The 22,182-nt window shown below is 42.0% G+C and overlaps 1 protein-coding gene across 5 annotated transcripts in view; it reads left to right on the plus strand.

Moving 5' to 3' along the window:
* Positions 1-22,182, plus strand: part of LOC147115866 (SPRY domain-containing SOCS box protein 1-like) — a 195,639-nt gene that overhangs the window by 48,861 nt on the left and 124,596 nt on the right. For all 5 annotated transcript variants that reach the window (XM_085990510.1, XM_085990506.1, XM_085990507.1 and 2 more), the window contains exon 2: positions 15,081-15,919. In XM_085990510.1, coding sequence (XP_085846636.1) covers positions 15,226-15,919 — 694 coding nt within the window. In that variant the 5' untranslated portion in view covers positions 15,081-15,225. The remainder of the gene's footprint in view (positions 1-15,080; positions 15,920-22,182) is intronic.

Genomic DNA, 22,182 nt, shown 5'->3' on the forward strand with positions numbered 1-22,182 from the left:
TAGGGGGCATAATCTTAGAATAAGGGGCTGCCCTTTCAAAACTGAGATGAGGAGAAACTTCTTCACTCAGGGTAGTAAATCTATGGAATTTGCTACGTCTGAGCGCTGTGGAAGCTGCGACATTAAATAAATTTAAAACGGAGATAGACCGTTTCCTATCTGATAAGGGAATAAGGGGTTACGGGGAGAGGGCAGGGAAGTGGACGTGAATCTAAGTTCGGATCAGCCATGATCCTATTGAATGGCGGAGCAGGCCCGAGGGGTCGTATGGCGTACTCCTACTTCTTATTCTTATAAAAGACTACAAGTGTGTTCACAGTTGGGAATATTTTACAGAACCCTGTAAGGTGTGAAATATTGCAGCAGTGAGATTTGGCCAGGTTGATATTTTTTCTTGCTGTGCATTGGCAGTGTAACTGCAGTAAACTGTGAAGCCTGCTTCAGGTGCATCAGAGAACTCAAATTTTTCAGCAACAATTGCACCTGGAGCCAACAGAGTTGTGGCATTAATTTGTCAATAATTACTATATTCCACTGATTAAATTGGAATCGGCAACATGGATTTGCTTAAGGCAAATTGTGTCTGAGAAACTTGATTGCGTTCTTCAATTAAATATCAGTGAGGGTAGTGCGATTGATGCTGTATAGATGGACTTTCAGAAGGTGTTTGATGAAGTGCTACATATTAGACTTGTGTGCAAAATTGATTAAAGGGGCAGTGGCAGCATGGATACAAAATTGTCTAAGAGGCAGCGAGTAGTGGTGAACGGTTGTTTCAGACTGGAGGGAAGCCTACAACTGTGTCCTCAACGGGTCAGTATTAGGAGCACTGCTCTTTAATATACCAAGTCCAGGTCATTAATATATAAGGGGCATAATTTCAAAGTTTGCAGATGAGACAAAGCTTGGAAATGTAGTAAACAGTGAGGAAGATAGTTGCAGATTTTAAGAGGACATAGACAGACTGAGGTGAAATTGTGCCCAAGGTTCTGCACAAACTAATAACATAAGCCTGAATGTGCTGATTCACGAGAGATTTTACAATCAATTAGCATAATTGATTTGTGACTGGAACAGAGCAAATTGAGCCTCAAGGTGCTAGTGTGGGGTAGTCTAAAAGGTGAGGGAAAGAATTCCCCCTCCAAGTGAGGTTGGAGACTACAAGGTAAGCAGCACTTTGCTCTCTGACCTGTCGGGCCACAATGGAGATGATTGGGTAATTCCCCATCTATCACAACCGTACTACTGTAAGTGACTGGGATTGATGTTACGCACAGAATTTGTATGCAAGTATCCTTTGAGTCCTGCCCCACCTCCAACTCATTGGCTGACACAGTGGTGTCAGTAGACACTGAACTTTTGCATTCATTAATTAAAATCATTCTGTACAGAGTCTGATGTATTTTTAACTTTTCCTTCCCGGCAGAGGAATAGCCAGAAAATGAGTAAGCCTTGAAGATGTATGAGTTCTGCCACAGCAGGGCCAGCCTGCAGCTTTAATTCATTGCTAGTCAGCTGATTTGCAGTGGATTCATGTGAAGAAGGGTGTCTGTGCACCTGAGAATCTGGATGCAATGTAATGAACCCCCCTGAACAAGCGCAATTGATGGATGCTCTCATTTCAGTGCTCGGGGCATGGCCAGTGTTGTGTGAGCACAGGATTCAATGGACACACTTAAGATTGTGAATACTTAGGCATATTGTAGTTATGAACATAACTCATTGACGTCCAAATTTCCATGATTTTTACGCTGCTTGGCTTGTTTATGCCCAGAATATGCATGTACCTGGGTGCAAATGAGGAGGAAACTCTAGGCCTACCTTTGCCTAATGACTACAAGGTACTTTAAAATATATTTATTTGGATTTGTTTGGGTCATTTGCTAATATCTTAAAAGCCTCAGTGTAAAGGATTCCCAATCTGTTGAATCTCTGCAAGAGGTATGAAATTAATTGTTGTATCAAGATTCCTTTTATAAATATTACAAAATTTAAATCCATTCAAAAGTCTGACACTGTCAGGCATTTATCAAATCAAAAAATTAAGTAGCTTTTCAAAATCTCTTGAGCCGAAAGATTTTTGAATGTTATAGATTTATACTATATCACTGGTAGACTATCCAGATCTAAACCATATAGCAATGCCTCAAGATCGGTGGTTATTTACTAGATCGGGGGGAGGTTAGAATCATAGAAAGTTACAGCACGAAAGGAGGCCACTTCGGCCCATCGTGCCCGCGCCGGCCAACAAAGAGTTATCCAGCCTAATCCCACTTCCCAGCTCTTGTTCCGTAGCCCTGCAGGTTACAGCATCCCAAGTGCACATCCAAGTACTTTTTAAATGTGGCTAGGGTTTCTGCCTCTACCATCATTTCAGGCAGTGAGTTCCAGACCCCCACAACCCTCTGGGTGAAGAAATTTCTCCTCAAATCCCCTCTAAACCTTCCACCAATTACTTTAAATCTGTGCCCCCGGCTTTTGACCCTCTGCTAAGGGAAATAGGTCCTTTCTATCTACTTTTTATCTAGGCCCCTCAATTTTATACACCTCAAAGAAGGTCTCCCCTCAGCCTCCTCTGTTCCAAGGAAAAACAAACCCAGCCTATCCATTCTTTCCTCCATAGCTAAGATTCTCTACTCCAGGCCCTTGTAAGATCACTGGAGATAAATTTCCAATTTTAATACAATGGGAGTTGGGGCGAAGGCTGGGGGGAGGGGGCAGCGTGAGGTGAGAAATGTACAAGTGAAAATAAAAAACTTTGAGAATGAAAAATTTGGGAGCGAAAAGCTGCCGAGACCATTCTCCTACAGTACGGAGCAGCACAGAGAAAGCAAGGAATAGATCATCAGTGTAGTTGGCCTGCTATTGGCATGATTTCTAGCACAAATATCTAAAATGTATATAGATACATCAAATAAGTCAAATCCTTTTGGGTAAGGGTATGGAACATGTACTGTTAAGAGCTAGAAATGGCATACCCATTTACTTTGTTGTAATTCCTGCCTCGCTGGGTCATGGCTGCTCATCACACTGAGTGATGAAACTGAGGAAAACATCTTGGAGACTTTTTTAAATAAAATGCAGCAAGTGACCAGAACCAAAAAAGATCCAATTTGATCCAAATTTCAGTATTCATGAATATATCAAATTTACCCAGTTTAAATCCTCCTAGTTGGAAATCTTTTGAAAGCATAACTTTTAAGTGCTTACTTTAAACTGTGTGGAAAAGCAGAATTTGGAAAGAAAAAAAAAAAAAAAAAAAAATCTGGCATCCTTGGACAGCTATTTGGTGTCGGCCTTGGCTCACTGGCAGCACTCTCCGCTCTGAGTCAAAAGGTCATAGATTCAAGCCCCACTCCAGGACTTGAGCAAATACTGTAGGCTGCCACTTCAGTGCATTACTGAGGGAGTGCTGCATTGTCAGAAGTGCTATCTTTCAGATGAAATGTTAAACCAAGATCCTGTCTGCGCTCTTGGGTGGATTTAAAACATCCCACGGCACTATTCAAAGAGCAGAAGAGTTCTCCCAGTGTCCAACATTTATCCCTCCACCAACATCGCAAAGTTTAATTGTGGTTTGTGGGACCTTGCTGTGTGCACATTTGCAGCTGCATATCCCTACATTATAACAGTGACTGTACTTCATCAGTTGTGAAGCGCTTTGGGTCGTCCTGAGGTCGTGAAAGCTCTTTATAAATGCAAGTTCACTCTTTCTATCTTGTACAGAAATTTTAAAATGTTTTAATTTCCTGCATGATTTATCCTGAGACTCAGTAAGCGGATGCACTTCATAATGTGATATTGAGCCAGGCAGGCTTTGAAAGATCCCAGATTTGATCCATGGTCATTGCTGAGTTAATTGATCTTGGCGAGGATAGAATTGGCCAGGATTCCCATTCCTCATTGCTCTTTCATGCCTGTGTTGGAATGTGCAGAAGTGAGAACAGGATGAGATTCAGCTGTCCTTTCCCATTTCCCTTCACTCCTCCTGTGCCCCCCTGCCAAAAGCAATGGAATAGCTAGCTGAGCACTTAGCATCTAGGTTCATGCATGAAGAAAATGACCATTTGCCTTTTCAGCATAGGCCCCTCAGTGGTGAAGGGAGAATTTGTTAAGGGGTACTCTCTTCCGCCTCTCCTCTCCTTCCCACCCCCCCGCCCGCCGCTCTCCCATCCCATGCTTGAGCACTTTTTGACTTTGCTCTTGAAACCATTAGGATATAATGTATTTGAACAAAGTCCAATAAATACGAACATGAACTTGTGTATAAGATATATTCTAAAATGATTTTCTGTCAATGTTGTAATGAAATTTCACCCCCCCCCCCCCCCCAAAAAAAAAAATGTATAAGCTAGGAGCTGGTTATAATGCCACTTATTACCTTTTGTTAATTGCTTACAATTATGAAAAGCTTGCTGGATAAAGTACACTGTTTCTACAATCTAAAAACAAATAAATCCAAGGAGGTTTGAAAGGCAGAATGGGATTTTATTTGGAATAGGAAGCAACAAAGGGGGAGGTGAGTGAGTGCTTGAGCAAATCAACAGCTGCAGATGTAGCGTGGTGAATTGAAGGCCAAAAGCTAGGCAGTTGGTGTTTGAAAGTGCAGTTGTAAATTTCTTTTGGGGGTGGGGGAATTACTTTTCCAGGGACAGATGTAGAAGGAAGTTGGAGTGGCAGGGGGTCTGGATGATGAGGAATATCAAGAATGGCTTTGTCAGTGATTGAGACCATTGGAGTCAAGACCTGTGGAAGATGGCGAGTGCAATAGGATGACCATGCATACAGGTAGGAGAGTTTATATGGACGGAGGTTTAGGAAGCACTGGAAGGCAATGAATCCTAGAGACATACAGGGTAGGATAATGCAAAAAAAATGGAGGCGTATGAGAGATACCGAGGGCTAAATACTCCAGAATCTTTAGAGGTGTACAGAAAGTGCAGGGGTGCAATTTAAAAAGGATATTGGGAAAGCAAAGAGCATGAAAAAATCTTGGTAAGTAAAATCAAGGAAATCCCAAAGATGTTTTAAAAATATATTAAGAGTAAGAGGATAACTAAAGGGTAGGGCCTGTTGGAGCTCATGAGGGTAATCTGTGTGGAGAGGCGGGAGACATCAGTGGGGTTCTTAGTGAATACTTTGCATCTGTTTTCACAAAGGAGAGGAGTGAAGCAGACATTGCTATTGAGGGGGGGGGAAAGAGTGAAATATTAGATGAAATAACCATAATGAGAGAGGAAGTATTAAGGGGTTTAGCCGCTTTAAAAGTGGATAAATCCCCAGGCCCGGATGAAATGTATCCCAGGCTGTTAAGCGAAGCAAAAGAGGAAATAGCAGAGGCCCTGACCATCATTTTTCAATCCTCTCTGGCTTCAGGTGTGGTCCCAGAAGACTTGAGGACAGCTAATGTGGTACCCTTCCTTTAAAAAGGAAGAAAGGATGGAACAAGTAATTACAGGCCAGTCAGCCTAACCTCAGTGGTGGGAAAATTATTGGAAAGAATTCTGAAGGACAGGATAAATCTTCATTTAGAAAGACACGGATTAATCAAGGATAGTCAGCACAGATTTGTTAAGGGATTTGTGTCTGACAAACTTGATTTGAATTTTTTGAGGAGGTAACAAGGAGGGTAGTGTGTCTGATGTAGTGTATATGGACTTTAGCAAGGCTTTTGATAAGGTTACACATGGCAGAATGGTCATGAAGTTAAAAGCCCATGGGATCCAGGGCAAAGTGTCAAGTTGGGTTCAAAACTGGCTCGGAGATGGGAAGCAGAGGATAATGGGTGTTTTTGTGACTGGAAGGCTGTTTCCAGTGGGGTTCTGCAGGTCTCCGTACTAGGTCCCTTGCTTTTTGTGGTATATATCAGTGATCTTAACTTGAATATAGGGGGTATGATTAAGAAGTTTGCAGATGATACTAAAATCGGCTGTGTTGATACTGAAGAAGGAAGCTGTAGACTGCAGGAACATATCAATAAATTGGTCAGGTGGGCAGAGCAGTGGCAAATTGAATTCAATCCGGAGAAGTGTGAGGTAATGCATTTGGAGAGGGTTAACAAGGAAAGGGAATACACATTAAATGGTAGGACACCGAGTAGTGTAGAGGAACAAAGGATCTTGGCGTGTATGTCCACAGATCCCTGAAGGTAGCAGGCCAGGTAGATAAGGTGGTTAAGAAGGCATATGGAATGCTTGCCTTCATTAATGTGGCATAGAATACAAGAGCAGGGGGGGGGTATGCTTCAACTGTATAAAACACTAGTTAGGCCTCAGCTAGAGTATTGCGTGCAGTTCTGGTCACCACATTACAGGAAAGATGTGATTGTACTAGAGAGGGTACAGAGGAGATTTACAAGGATGTTGCTGGGAGTAGAGCATCTTAACTGAGGAAAGACTGGATAAAACACAGAAACCCCACAGTGCAGATAGAGGCCATTTCGGCCCATCGAGCCTACACTGACACATATCCCACCCGATCCCCGTAACCCCACGTATTTAATCCCCCCAACACTAAGGGTCAATTTATCATAGCCAATCAACCTAACCCGCACATCTTTGGACTGTGGGAGGAAACCGGAGCACCCGGAGGAAACCCATGCAAACACTGGGAGAATGTGCAAACTCCACACAGACAGTCACCCGAGGCCAGATTCGAACCTGGGTCCCTAGCGCTGTGAGGCAACAGTGCTAACCACTATGCCACCGTGCTGCCCACAGGCTGGGTTTGTTTTCATTGGAACAGAGGAGGCTGAGGGGAGACTTTTATTGAGGTGTATAAAATTGAGGGGCATGGATAAAGTGGATAGAAAGGACCTCTGATACCTGGGATGGCAGGAATGACGTATGAAGAGAGATTGGGTCGATTGGGCTTGTACTCACTGGAGTTTAGAAGAATGAGAGGAGATCTCATTGTCTAGTCCTGTTAGAATTTTAAGTTTCAGACTGGATGCAGGAAGGTTGTTCCCGATGGTCAGGGAGTCCAGAACCAGGGGTCACAGTCTAAGGATAAGGGGTAAGCCATTTAGGACAAAGATGAGGAGGAATTTCTTCAAGTGTGGTGAACCTGTGGAATTCTCTACCAAAGAAGGCAGTAGAGGCCAGTTCATTAAATATATTCAAGAAGGAGTTAGATATATTTCTTAAGGCTAAAGGGATATGGAAAGAAGGCAGGAACAGGGTACTGAATTTGGATGATCAGCCATGATCTCATTGAATGGCGGAGCAGGCTCGAGGGGCCGAATGGCCTACTCCTGCTCCTATCGTCTATGTTTCTATGACCTATTTCCCTTAGCAGAGGGGTCAAAAACCAGGGTGCACAGATTTAAAGTAATTGGTGGAAGGTTTAGAGGGGATTTGAGGGGAAATTTCTTCACCCAGAGGGTTGTGGGGATTTGGAACTTGTTGCCTGAAAGGGTGGTAGAAGCAGGAACCCTAACCATATTTAAAAAGTATTTGGATGTGCACTTGGGATGCTCTAACCTACAGGTCTACAGACCAAGAGCTGGGAAGTGGAATTAGGCTGGATAGCTCTGTTGGCCGGCGCAGACATGATGGGCCGAAATGTCCTCCTTCCATGCTGTGACTTTCTTTGATTCTATGAATTCAGGGGAGCTGAGATGGATGTGGAAGTCACCAAGGATCAGGAGTCACTTGATGCATAAGCTGAGGGAGGCGATCGTGATGAGTTCAGATCAGGGCTGAGGCAAGCTGTAGAAAATTAGGATTTCAAAGGAGCAGTGTGAGGGTGGAGCAAGATGTGCTCAAAGGAAAGAAAATGCCAGCAGAGTTGAGACTCCCAGGTGTGACTTCCAAATCTCTTTACTCACTGAAAATTGCAGTTTACATTGGCGAACCTATTGCACTCACAGCTGTTATCCACAATTTTAAGAGATGCTATAATTGGTTAGATTTGGTTAATGGCCTTTTTATGCAAAATTCCTACTGGATAAAATGTAGGATATCGCAACATCTTGCGTCACTTCAGGAGATGGATAGTCTCAGCAGCACAGTTTTTCTTTTTAACAAGTTAACTCATTCATTTGGACTTTCTGTAAGTAATTTAGTTTGTGGAAAAGTATTCAACACAATGAAATGCTAGAACACTGGAGACCATTTGTAAGGGGTTAACTAAATAAACTAGTCTGTGTGATCTTGAGACAAAAGGCTTCTTGGAAAGAAGAATGCAATTTTGTTTCTCAGTGAAAATCGGATGCGTTTTTTGAAAGATGATGTAAGCAGGAGCTGATGTAATTCCTCAACACCTAAATATGTTGCTTTTCAATATCTTTGAAGAATAGGTAGTTACTTTGAAATTGTCCATCAACCTAAGGTGATCAGATAATACCATTGATGCTTATGATCTTTAAATACAAGGTGACTACAGGGATGTTGAGATATTTGGCTCAAGTCAAATGAGATGTGTTTTTTAAAAAAAAACACACATTCAATTCACATTTGGTTTGAAGCACCTTTAGTGTAATGGATTTCTGATCAAAGACAAGCAGACTTTGTTCCACAGCAAGTGATGCTAGCTTGCCAATTCTGAAGCCTGAGAAGTTACTGGTTCCATTTTAAAGTTATGGATAAAACTAACCAGAAAAGCATTATGACATGACATTCTTCAATTTATATTCTTGTCTAAATAGTTCAGCATTTTGCTTTACATAAGAACATAAGAAGTAGGAGCAGGAGTTGGTCATATGGCCCCTCGGGCCTGCTCCGCCATTCAATAGGATCATAGCTGATCCGAATCTAGACTTACGTCCACTTCCCTGCCCTCTCCCTTGTCTGCTAGGAAACTGTCTATCTCTGTTTTAAATTTATTTAATGTTACAGCTTCCACAGCTCTCTGGGGTAGCAAATTCCACAGATCTACCACCCTCTGAGTGAAGAAGTTTCTCCTCATCTCAGTTTTGAAAGGGCAGCCCCTTATTCTAAGACTATGCCCCCTAGTTCTAGTCTCGCCCATCAGTGGAAACATCCTCACCGCATCCACCCGATCAAGCCCCCACACAATCTTTTATTTTTCGATAAGATCGCCTCTCATTCTTCTGAACTCCAATGAGTAGAGGCCCAACCTACTCAACCTTTCCTCATACGTCAACCCCCTCATCTCCGGAATCAACCGAGTGAACCTTCTCTGAACCGCCTCGAGAGCAAGTATATCTTTTCTTAAATATGGAAACCAAAACTGCATGCAGTATTCCAGGTGTGGCCTCACCAATACCCTGTATAACTGCAGCAAGACCTCCTTGTTTTTATACTCTATTCCCCCTTGCAATAAAAGCCAAGATTCCATTGGCCTTCCTGATCACCTGCTGCACCTGCATACTAACTTTTTGTGTTTCATGCACCAGGACCCCCAGATCCCTTTGTAATGCAGCACTTTGCAGTTTCTCTCCATTTAGATAATAACTTGCTCTTTGATTTTTTCTGCCAAAGTGCATAACCTCACACTTTCCAATATTATATTCCATCTGCCAAATCTCTGCCCACTCACTTAGCCTGTCTATGTCCTTTTTGCAGGTTTTTTATGTCCTCCTCACTCACTGCTTTCCCTCCCATCTTTGTATCGTCGGCAAACTTGGATACGTTGCACTCGGTCTCTTCCTCCAAATCGTTAATATAGATTGTAAAGAGTTGGGGTCCCAGCACTGACTCCTGCGGAACACCACTAGTTACTGATTGCCATCTTGAGAATGAACCATTTATCCCAACTCTTTGTTTTCTGTTAGATAGCCAATCTTCCACCCATGCTGTGATTTAAAAAAAAAAAAAAAAAAAAAAAAAAAAAATCTTGATCAGTTATCTTTTGTGTGGAACCTTGTCAAATGCCTTTTGGAAGTCCAAATACACTACATCCACTGGTTCCCCTTTATCCACCCTGTATGTTACGTCCTCAAAGAATTCGAGCAAATTTGTCAAACATGACTTCCCCTTCATAAAACCATGCTGACTCTGTCCGATTAAATTATGTTTATCCAAATGCTCTGTTACTGTTTCCTTAATAATGGACTCCAACATTTTGCCAACCACAGATGTTAGGCTAACTGGTCTGTAGTTTCCAGCTTTTTGTCTACTTCCCTTAAATAAGGGTGTTACATTAGCAGTTTTCCAATCTGCCGGGACCTTTCCTGAATCTAGGGAGTTTTGGAAAATAATCACCAATGCATCCACAATCCCTACCGCCACTTCTCTCAAGACCCTTGGATGTAGGCCATCCGGTCCGGGGGATTTATCCACCTTAAGCCCCATAATTTTACCGAGTACCATCTCCTTAGTGATTTTAATCGTATTTAGCTCGCCCCCCCCCCCCCCCCATTGCCCACTGTTTGTTCAGTGTTGGGATATTTTTAGTGTCCTCTACTGTAAAGATTGATGCAAAATATTTGTTCAGCATCTTTGCCATCTCCATGTTCCCCACCACTAGTTTCCTGGTCTCATCCTCTAAGGGACCAACGTTCACTTTAGCCACCCTTTTTCTTTTTATATAGCTGTAGAAACTCTTGCTATCTGTGTTTATATTTTTTGCTAGTTTACTTTCATAATCTATCTTCCCATTCTTAATTAATCTTTTAGTTATTGTTTGCTGGCTTTTAAATGCTTCCCAATCTTCTATCCTCCCACTAGATTTGGCTACTTTATATGCCCTTGTTTTCAGTTGGATACTATCCTTTATTACTTTACTAAGCCACGGATGGCTGTCTTTTCTTTTACTCCCCTTTTTCCTCGGTGGAATATATTTATTTTGTAAGATGTGAAATATCTCCTTTGAATGTAGACCACTGCTCTTGTACCGTCTTAGTTTAATCTGTTTTCCCAGTCCACTTTAGTCAATTCTACTCTCATCGTCTCCTTTATTTAAGCTCAGTGCGCTGGTTTGACATCCAACTCTCTCACCCTCAAACTGAATTTGGAATTCAACCATATTATGGTCACTCATTCCAAGGGGATCCTTTACTAGGACATTTTTTATTAATCCTGTCTCATTGCACAGGACCAGATCTACGATTGCCTGCCCCCTGGTTGGTTCAGTTACATACTGCTCAAGGAACCCGTCCCTAATACACTCTGAACTCTTCCTCAAGGTTGCCATGCCCAATTTGATTAGTCCAGTCAATATGAAAGTTAAAATCCCCCATGATTATAGCTGTTCCCTTATTACAAGCCCCAACTATTTCCTGATTTATACTCCGACCAACAGAGTTGCAACTGTTAGGAGGCCTATAGACTACGCCCACTAGTGAATTTTTCCCCTTATCATTCCTTATCTCCACCCAAACTGTTTCACTATCCTGATCCTTTGAGCCAATATCATTTCTGACTATTAGTGATTCCATCCTTGACTAACATAGCAACCCCACCTCCCTTTCCTTCCTGTCTGTCCTTCCTAATTGTCAAATACCCTTGTATGTTTAGTTCCCAGTCATGATCATCTTGCAGCCATGTTTCTGTAATGGCCACCAGATCGTACCCATGTGTAGTTATTTGTACCATCAACTCGTCTATTTTGTTACGAATGCTGCGTGCATTCAGATAAAGAACTTTCAAATATGTTTTCTGACAATTTATTCCTGCTTTTACCCCTTTTACTACTTTACCTTTATCATTATACATTCTGTCCCTTCCTGACATGCTCTAGTTTTTAATTCCCCCACTGCTACCTTGCTCTATTGCCTTCTCCGCTGTCATTTTTATTTTTCGCTCTCTTAAAACCTCCCCCCCACTAATTAGTTTAAAGCCCTCTCTACAGCCCTAGTTATTCGATTCGCCAGGATTCTAGTCCCAGCACTGGCCAAGTGAAGTCCGTCCCAACGGAACAGATCTCTCCTGTCCCAGTACTGATGCCAGTGTCCCAAGAAGCAAAACCCATTTCTCCCACACCAGTCTTTGAGCCACGCATTTAACTCTCTAATTTTATTTACCCTAGCCAAATTTGCACGTGGCTCGGGTAGTAATCCAGCGATTATTACCCTTGTGGTTCTGCTTTTTAATTTGGCCCCTAGCTGCTCAAACTCCCTCAGCAGAACATCTTTCCTCGTCCTATCTGTCGTTGGTACCAACATGGACCACGACAACTGGATCCTCCCCCTCCCACTCCAAGTTTCTCTCCAGCCCAGAGGAGATGTCCTTAACCCTGGCACCGGGCAGGCAACACAGCCTTCGGGACTCTCGCTCTCGGCTGCAGAGAACCCTATCTATCCCCCTAACGATACTATCCCCTACCACTACAACATTTCTTTTAACTCCCCCCCCCCCCCCCCCCACTTGAATGGCCCCCTGCTCCACGGTGCTGTGGCCAGGTTGCTCATCCTCCCCGCAGTCCCCGTTCCCATCCTTGCAGGGAGCAAGAGCCTCAAATCTGTTGGACAAGAGCAAGGGCTGCAGCTCCTCCAACACTACCTCCTGGATCCCCGTACCTGCCTCACTTCTAGTCACACCATCCTGTCCCTGGCCACAGACAACATCTGAATTAATTACTCTAATTGGTGTGACTACCTCCTGATACAGAGTCCAAGTAACTCTCCCCCTCCCTGATGTGTCTCAGTGTTTGCAGCTCGGATTCCAGCTCATCAACACGGAGCCGGAATTCCTCGAGCATCAATGGTGTCCACCAGCTCCCACATATTGCAGCAGCAACACATCACCTGCTCTCCCATTCTATGTAATCAATTACATTTATTAATATTAGTTTTAAATACCCTCTGCCCCGATTTTAGATTATGAATATTACACCTTAGAAACTATAAACCACAGAGTTTAAGTTTAAAAAGAGAGAAATACTCACCAACCAATCACTTACCTGCTTTCTGGTGACATCACACTTCGATTATTTTTTACCCCTCTCCTTCCCTTTGAGTTCCGAGTTTGGAGATTGGTCTCGGGAGACTTTTATAGCCCCGCTCTGCCGCTCGAGTTTCCTGCCGACGCTTCATTTTTCAACTTCATTATTTACGGAAAGAAAAAGAATTGGGCCACGTATCAATTCTATGCTCAGTACATTACATTTTTGTATTAAACTTCGTGTCACCGCTCAAACTTGTCTAACTCATTCTGTAGTTCCTGGGTTGCTGCATCTGATTCAACTAATCCCCTTGAGTGCCATTCTCTCATTTACATGGCAAGTCATGATGCAGATCTTCCCACGAACCTGCAGCAGAATCCATTCTGAGTGATATGCTTGCACAACGTGGGCACTGCACATCCACAAAGTGATTGTGTCATAATGTCAGACCATCACATCATGATGTCATCCACGCAATGGGCATGTATGTGCTGATGTAATATCATTGAGGGGAGGGTAGGCTATACTTAAAATCTGCAAATATGTCACTGTTGCGAGTGCGGTACTTTAACTGGCTGTGGTTGGACCAGTGGCAGGCGCTAAACCCAAAAGAAAAACTAGTCTCCTGCTGCCAGGAATTCAGGAATTTTACCTTAATTTCGATACTAGCTGGGAGCCCTGTGCATGGGAACTAGTAACTAAAGATCAGTATAAAAGGCACTCTGGTTCAATATCTCTGAATTTGTCTAATTTGCATTGAGCTTCTAAATCATTCATTAATATAAATTAGAATCTGCAGAGACCCAAAACATCCCTGTTGTATACTATTCAGCACTTTGCCCTGCTCACAACCCTCCATTTCTCCCCCCCCCCCCCCCCCCCACCCCACCCCCGGACAAAATTCCTTCTACAGATATCTGGTGCTTTCTGCCCATTAGTGGATCTTGTCCATTCCCAAGTTTTATTTGAATCTGACCTCATTTTAAGTTTAGCCATTCATGTAGATCTTTGTCAAATGCTTTTTGGAAATCGCAATACATCCACACCTTTTTGGGCTTTCTTCAATCCACTTGGGATGTGACTGTCTCAAAAATAGTGAATGTTAGCTCATTGTGGAGGTTTGTTTGGCAAGATCTTGCCATTTTAAATTTCGATACATGGCTTCAAAAGGGGAATCACTCTATTCTTGAACATAGTATGGTGCTTTTTGCTTTAAACATAGGAATGGGAAAGAATTAAGAATTTACATAGAATTGTACAGCACAGAAACTGCCCATTCAGCCCAACAGGTCTATGCTGATGTTTATACTCCACACAAGCTTTCCCCCCCCCCCCCACCTTTATATCACCGTTTCAACATATCCTTCTATTCCTTTCTCCCTCATGAACTTCTCTAGCTTCCCCTTAAATACATTTATGCCAATCGCCTCAACTACTCCATGTCATAGTGAGATCCACATTCTTATCACTCTCTGAATAAAGAAGTTTCTCCTGAATTCCTTATTGAATTTATTGTGACTATCTTATATTTATGGCCCCTAGTTTTGGACTTCCCCATAAGTGGAAACATGTTCTCTACGTCTACCCTATCAAGCCCTTCATAACTTTAAAACCTCTATCGGATCAGCTCCCCCGTCTCTTTTCCAGAGAAAAGAGCCCCAGCTAAATTTGGCTTGCTTATTTGTAGGTCCATTTAGTCTAAGTGTAGTAAGTTCAAGTACACCGTAATAATGTGTGGACATCTCAGACAATCTGATTGAATTTCAAAATGGGTATGGCATTTTCCCATACACCAAAGTTTATTTTACTATTTACATTATAAATTGCAGTGTGATTATGTGCACATTTCCCTAAAACATGATTCAGTGTAGGAGGATCTGGAAACATACAATAAAGGTTTTGTTTGGCTCCGAAAAAAATATTTCTTACAATATAAATGGAAATTTAAACCGAGCTGTCTGGCAAGAATTTTAAAAAAGTGCTTCTCTGCGCAGTGACTCATCACTGACTGTATAAAGTGGAGAGGGCTTGAAGAAGCAAAGGTGGAGAATGTCTGTATCCCATTATGAATCAGAGGAAGTTTCGTCTGAACTTGCAATAATGTGGGAAAATTACATCCTGCTTCAGCTCTTTTACTGGTTACAGTCTAGTAGGAGCCAAGGGTGTACAGTATATACTTTTACCATCCCCTAAAACAAGTGATTGTCTATGGAATGTTAGTGAAGGAAAGAGGGAAAAAATATATATGTATGAAAAAAATGTTGTTGGAGCTTACTTATTTTTTTCATTTTCAGGAGTTTTCCCTGAAGGAAGCTGTTCTCTGACTGCAAAAGGAGGAAATAAATCAGTCTGCTTGTTGTACTGTTGGCTCACTGTGAAGTGCTTACATGAGGTAACAATAGGCCAAAACAACCTTCTCGGTGGTTTTTGAGCCAAGAAATGGGCCAGAAAATCTCGGGGAATATAAAGTCTGTGGATGTGAGGGAACCAGCCTACAGGCCAGTTAAGCGAGAGTTGCGAGGTCCTGACTTCTGCAAACCAACTCGGCTTGACATGCTACTGGACATGCCGTCTGCTCCTCGAGAGGTTCAGCTCAAACATGCCTGGAACAACGAAGACCGTTCTCTGAACATTTTTGTAAAAGAAGATGACAAGGTAACCTTTCACAGACATCCAGTAGCCCAAAGCACAGATTGTATCCGAGGTAAAGTTGGGTACACACGAGGGCTTCACGTCTGGCAGATTCACTGGCCCACAAGGCAAAGAGGAACACATGCGGTGGTTGGCGTGGCAACAGCGGAAGCTCCATTGCATTCTGTGGGATACACCTCATTAGTTGGCAGCAATAATGAATCGTGGGGTTGGGACTTGGGTCGCAACAAACTATATCACAATAGTAAAAATCAGCCAGGACCAATCTATCCAGTGTTTTTGGAGCCAGATGAATCTTTTGTGCTGCCAGATAGTTTCTTGGTGGTTTTGGACATGGATGAAGGGACGCTGAGTTTCATAGTGGATGGACAATATCTAGGTGTGGCCTTCAGAGGTCTGAAAGGGAAAAAACTGTACCCAATAGTCAGTGCAGTCTGGGGGCACTGCGAGATATCCATGAGATACATCAATGGACTTGACCGTAAGTCACATTTAAAATATTTTGATTCTTTTTAATTAATATATATATAGGTAAATGCATTTTATGAATTGTGACGAATATGGGCATCAGCCTTTTTCACAATCTCTGTCAAGGAAATTTTAAATTTCAATGATGGTATTGTGTAGGTTTGCAAAACAAAGTAGTAAAATGTGGATTCAGATTCTGTGCATGTCCTATGGTGGAGGAGGGAGGAGTCTATTTTCTGGTGTCTGAATACAAGAAAGTGTCTTCAGCCAAAGGTTCAGTTCCCCGTAATGTGTGACTTTCAAACATTACAACTGAAGTTGGTGTCTTTTTTAAAGTTTACTTGTTGGAATAAATTTTCGAGCTAGTCCAGTTTTTTCTGTCTTTCCCACCTCACCATCTCCTTCATGCTAAAGACATTAGTTTGGATATCTTTTTATAGCTGTTCCAAAACAGAACCGCATGTGTAGTGTATTTCTGCCCCCCCTCACCCCACCAAAGGCATTGACTCATTGCTGGGACACAGTTCTATAGATGTTTGACAGCCGTTTTTATCTCACTGAAGCATTATTTGTGTGAATCTTGACTGTGATTGTCGACGGGCTGATCTATTTGTCTTTCTAAAATAGCTTGTGCATTAAATATACAATATGACTTCCCTGCATTAAGATTGTATTTATAGGCAACATCCAACCCTGATACTAATTTAATAAACAGACCACTTGTACCCCATTCTATTAGCAAATAGAAGCAATAGTTTTGCTCATTTGCCACTCGCAATAACAAAAGACTTGCATTTATATAGCGCTATACATGATCTCAGGATGTCCCAAAGCACTTTACAGTCAATGAAGTATTTTAGAAGTGGTCACTATTGTAATTTAGGAAATGTGGCAGCCAATTTGAACACAGCAATGTGAAAATGACCAGATAATCTGTTTTAGTGATGTTGGTTGAGGGATAAATATTGGCCAGGACACTGGGGATGCTCCCCTGCTTCTTTGAATAGTGCCATGGGATCTTTAACATCCACCTGGGAGGGCAGACTGTACCTCAGTTAACGTCTCATCCAAAAGACAGCACCTCCGACAGTGCAGCACTCCCTCAGTACTGCACTGGAATGTCGGCTCCAGTCTCTTGGGGTGGGGCTTGACCCAACAATCTTCTGACTCAGATTTGACCTCTGAGTCATGGCTGACACTTAGAATACATTGATTTTATACTGTGGGGGAAAACTCAAAACCCCACATTCAAAGAACGTGGGTTGCTGCTGGCCACCGCTACCCCGCCACCTGTTCTCCCCCCCCCCCCCCCCCCGGACTTGATTGTCACTGGTAACATTTCTGCCCTACCTCCCACAACCTGTTAGCTTTTTTTGCTGCCTTGCATATTACTGTGCAATTATCTGCATTAAAATTGATCTGCCATTCTTTAGTCCATTTAAGTGCTCCAGAAATCCTTGAATGCAGTTCATTTCTCTCATTTGTTACTTGCCTGCATATCATGGTTAATATTTTTAGAAACTCTAATCCTTTTTTATTACAACTGCTTTTCTCACCTTCCATGTGATTGACTCCATTTAACTACTGTTCTTTGCTCATTCAGCATTTTGCTGCAGTGCTGTCTGTGTCTGATTATTATATATACATCATCCCTCCACCATCACTACTCTGTAACCATAAGCATAAGTTTTTTTCCCCTTTTTTATGTTTTGTAGAGGGGTAGGAAGAGAAGAGAAAGTGAACCAGAACAGAGACTATTACAAAATGGGCAACCGTAAATGTTAAGCTGCTAACTGAAAAGGGCTAATTAACGAACATTGGAATATTGGATCTCACTTGTATCTGCAGATTAGATGGAGCGCAAGATGAACTTTCCTCTAACTCCAGTATCTTGTTTGGATGAAGATGTACATATGATAACATAAGAACATAGACGTAGGAGCAGGAATAGGTCATTTGGCCTCTCGAGCCTGCTCCGCCATTCAATAAGATCATGGCTGATCTGATCTTGGCCTCAATTCCACTTCCCTGCCTGCTCCCCATAACCCTTGACTCCCTTTATCGTTCAAAAATCTCTCTATCTCCACCTTAAATATATTCAATGACCCAGCCTCCACAGCTCTCTGGGGAAGAGAATTCCACAGATTCACGGTCCTCTGAGAATTAATTCCTCCTCATTTCTGATTTATAAGGGTGCCCCCTTATTCTGAAATTATGAACCCTAGTTCTAGATTCCCCCACGAGGGAAAACATCCTCTCTGCATCTACCCTGTCAAGCCCCTTCAGAGTCTTATGTTTCAATAAGATCCCCTCTCCTTCTAAACTCCAATGAGTATAGGCCCAACCTACTCAACCTTTCTTCATAAGATAACCCCTTCATCTCCAGAATCAACCTTGTGGACCTTCTCTGAACTGCCTCCAATGCAAGTATATCCTTCCTTTAAGGAGACCAAAACTGTATGCAGTACTCCAGGTGTGGTCTTGCCAACGCCCTGTACAGTTGTAACAGGACTTCCCTACTTTTATACTCCATTCCCGTTGCAATAAAGGCCAACACTCCATTTGCCTTCCTAATTACTTGCTGTACCTGCATGCTAACTTTGTGTTTCATGTACAAGGACCCCCCAGATCCCTCTGTACCTCAGCATTTTGTAATCTCTTCCCATTTAAATAATTTGCTTTTTTATTTTTCCTACCAAAGTGGATAACCTTGCATTTTCCCACATTAAACTCCATCTGCCAGATTTTTGCCCATTCACTTAGCCTATCTATATCCCTTTGGAGATTCTTTGCGTCCTCCACACAATTTGCTTTCCCACCTATCTTTTATCATCAGCAAATTTGGCTACATTACACTCAGTCCCTTCACCCAAGTTATTAATATAGAAAGGCCCATGTGGAATGGTAGAGATGTTACAAGGCAGATACTAAACAGAGAATAATGCACACTAGTGAGTGATTTACTGCAATGTAGCCAATCACTGGATTTAAATGAATAAACTGCAAGGACAAATAATTCATGGCTTATAATAGTCACTTCAGCCTGATCTATGGGTGTACCTTTGTTTAAGTCTTTTTCTCCCCCTCCCCATTCATATTACACATTTCATTTCATTTTTTCTGTTTTTGATTAGTTTTTTTTTTAATGCTGACTGATGATCATTGGTGTTGGCAGAACGTTGAATGTCCTCATGTGTGATAAATTCACACTGATTTATGATTGTTTCCTGATGAAGTCTGGAATTGATTTCTAGGAAAGTGTATGCTGTAGATGCCATAAATCCCTGGAGTAGTATGTGCTATAGTGTGACTGAATCTACAAAAATAGGTAGTAAATTTATCTTCAGACTTAAATGGGGTGGAGGTTGGTCAAATTACTATTTAGTCAAGGACATTCTGATCAATGTTGTTTAACTTGAACTTGATTATCATGATTTTGGGATAATTACTTCAAGTCTCATCAGAGATTAAAGCAATTTCCCCCCCCCCCCCCACAATTCCCTAATTGTTTTTCCTTCTCCCTTGAAGGTGTCGATTCCTTGCTGGGATAAATTTCCAAGGGCACCTCACCTGGATGGCCATTCTTCATATATTGAGTATTAGCAAGCTATTTGACTGTGGAGGGCACTGCAGTTGGACTCAGTACTATCTTTTCTGACATCCCTTGCAGGTGTGCACATTTCCTGACGGAGGCCATTGGATAGGGATCAAGTGCCCTGGGTCATGTAGGCCAGTTGTGATACTTCAACTGTCACCCTGGGTAATATCAGCAAACATGCTGCCAATTATGTAATTTTAGTCTTGTCTTTTTTTTTTATGTTGAACTTTAGTAGTCTTTAAGTTAGTCTTACAAAGAATTAGTCCCAATTTTATTTTTTGTTGACCAATATGATTTTCATTTACTGCTATTTTCATCAATTTAAAAGCAAAGTACTCTGCACAGGCTTGGGGTTTGAACTTGGGACTTTTGGCCCACAAGGACCAGTGACCGCCTTTACCCACAAGACCAGGGAAAGCTTTGAGGCTAATAATTATCCATTTACTATTGCAAGAAATAAATGACATTTGTTTATATTTGATTTCTTTTGCTTGTTATTGTAGTTTTCTTCAAAGCAGCTAATTAGTTCCTAATTGTCTTGAATGCCATTTACCGAAGGGCTCTTCGAAGTGTACAAAAAATAGAATTTAACAAATTAGAAACGAGTGTTCGGATGGAATGGAGAAAATAACTTGTGTTTTTTTGGAGGGATGTACATATCAATGCAAACGTAAGATGAAAACAGCAGCTCTGCTTTCTCCCTAGCTGATGATGCTGTAACTGAATTGAACAGTGTGCAAAGAATTTGTTCTTTAAGCTCCCAACTTGGCATAAAAGGTTAATTCCCCAAAAAAGGTTGTGTTCATGTACACTCCATACAGATGCCAGGCAAAGCTTTAGCCACAAATCCTTGTGCAGTGGGCAGGGATAGTACATGTTCGATTATCCAAACCACATTGAGCATTCATTCCTGTTCTTGCATAATATTAGCAATTTTGCTCCATATTTGCAGAAGTGAAAATGCTAACTTTAGGATACATTTAAACAAGCCTGACTCTAGATTTACAAGATAACATGTTGGCATTGGTTATAGTGCAAATGTACCCTTTTGTATTAAATGTTTCACAAAAAGTAACCTTTTCCTTTCCCTTGTTGTCCTGTAACATTCAGCATTTCTATCCTTGAAGTATCGTTCAACAGTAAAATGGAAAGCTTGTTTTTTCACAACTCCTCGCAAGGATATCTGTTTCTCTCATTAGTGAGTCTGGTGCAACATTGCATCATAATTAATGAATGTACTAATTCAAGCTCCAGTCCGAGTGATAGCAAAATACTGCGGATGCTGGAAATCCGAAATAACAACAGAAGGAACAGCACCTCATCTTCCGATTAGGCACCTTGCAGCCTTCCGGACTCCATATAGAGTTCAACAATTTCTGATCATAACCTCGGCCCCTATTATTATATTTTCATTTTTTTTATCCACACTTTTGGTTTGTGCCGTTTCCTTTTCTTCTCTCTCCCACATGGCAGCTGTCTTTCACTGCCAGCGCATTTCACACTTCACCTAGAGCCATTGTTTGTTTCTTTTACCGGTCGTATAACCATCTCGTCTCACCTTGAATATCTCTTAATGTCTCTTCTTTCATCCCCTCCCCCATTTCCCAGCCCCCAAACTGCCTTTTAATCTGTTTCATTTCCTGCCTTTTTTTCTCAGTTCTGAAGAAGGGCTTCGACCTGAAACGTTGACTCTTTCTCTCTCCACGGATGTTGCCTGGCCTGCTGAGTTTTTCCAGCGTCTTCTGTTGTTATTTCAAATCTGAGTGATTTGCGGTTAAGTATTTTAAACCCTATAATAGAAGTTTTTTTTTCTGATACTAGTGTTGCCTTTTTGGTTTTTACTGCAGACATTTCTCCTATTTCGAGCCAAATATCGCTCCCACAAAAAAGTTCTGACTTTCTATGAATCAGTGTGTGATTTTATATGCACAATATCTAGTATTGTAGTGAGCCCAAGGTCGACCAAAAATCCTAATGCTGTATTTAGATTGCTGGATACATCACAGGCCTTCTCATGAGCTTCTAGACTTCAGAAAGCAGTAGAACGAACACTCAATTAGATGGTGATTTTAGTATATAAACTACAGAACAAGTTTATTTTTAAAAAAATAGTAAGTAGTAGTGGCAGACAATACAGCAGATCACAGTAGTTTTCAGAATGTTACCTACATTTCACTAATTCTCTCAGCAATACTAACCCTAGACCAGTGTGCATAACGTAACTGATATGTGGGGCATCCGTGGACTCTGTGTTTCCATAGTTACATCAATGGCCTCAAAAGAACTGCTGCAAAGCTGTCATATCATCTGTTCAAGTTTGACCAGAAACTCAGGAAATAAAATTTGTGTATCTCGCTTGCATTAACATGCCAGACATCTGCAGGTTTTACAGTATAGGGGCTGCTTGCTGGCCAGGGTATAATCTTGTAACCATTGAAGTTAAAACCTAAGATAGTGGGAAAACAAGGGAGAAATTCGGTATCGCCCTTTGGGGCGCAAGTATTGGCCGGGCGTGAAATTTTGTACCCGGCGCAAATTATTGTCACCTACTGGTAAATTGGCCTGCTTCGCCCCAGGAGGTGCTTGGAGCGCTAAAACAGGCGCTGCACGACTGTCTTAAGGCGCTAAGCTGGAGGAGCGAGGCACTACCTCCGAGGGCGGGCGCAGCGCAGGTGCGG

The sequence above is a fragment of the Somniosus microcephalus genome, chromosome 6 (assembly GCF_052327205.1).
Source record: "Somniosus microcephalus isolate GS21.2 chromosome 6, FLI_Smic_1.0, whole genome shotgun sequence".
NCBI lineage: Eukaryota > Metazoa > Chordata > Chondrichthyes > Squaliformes > Somniosidae > Somniosus > Somniosus microcephalus.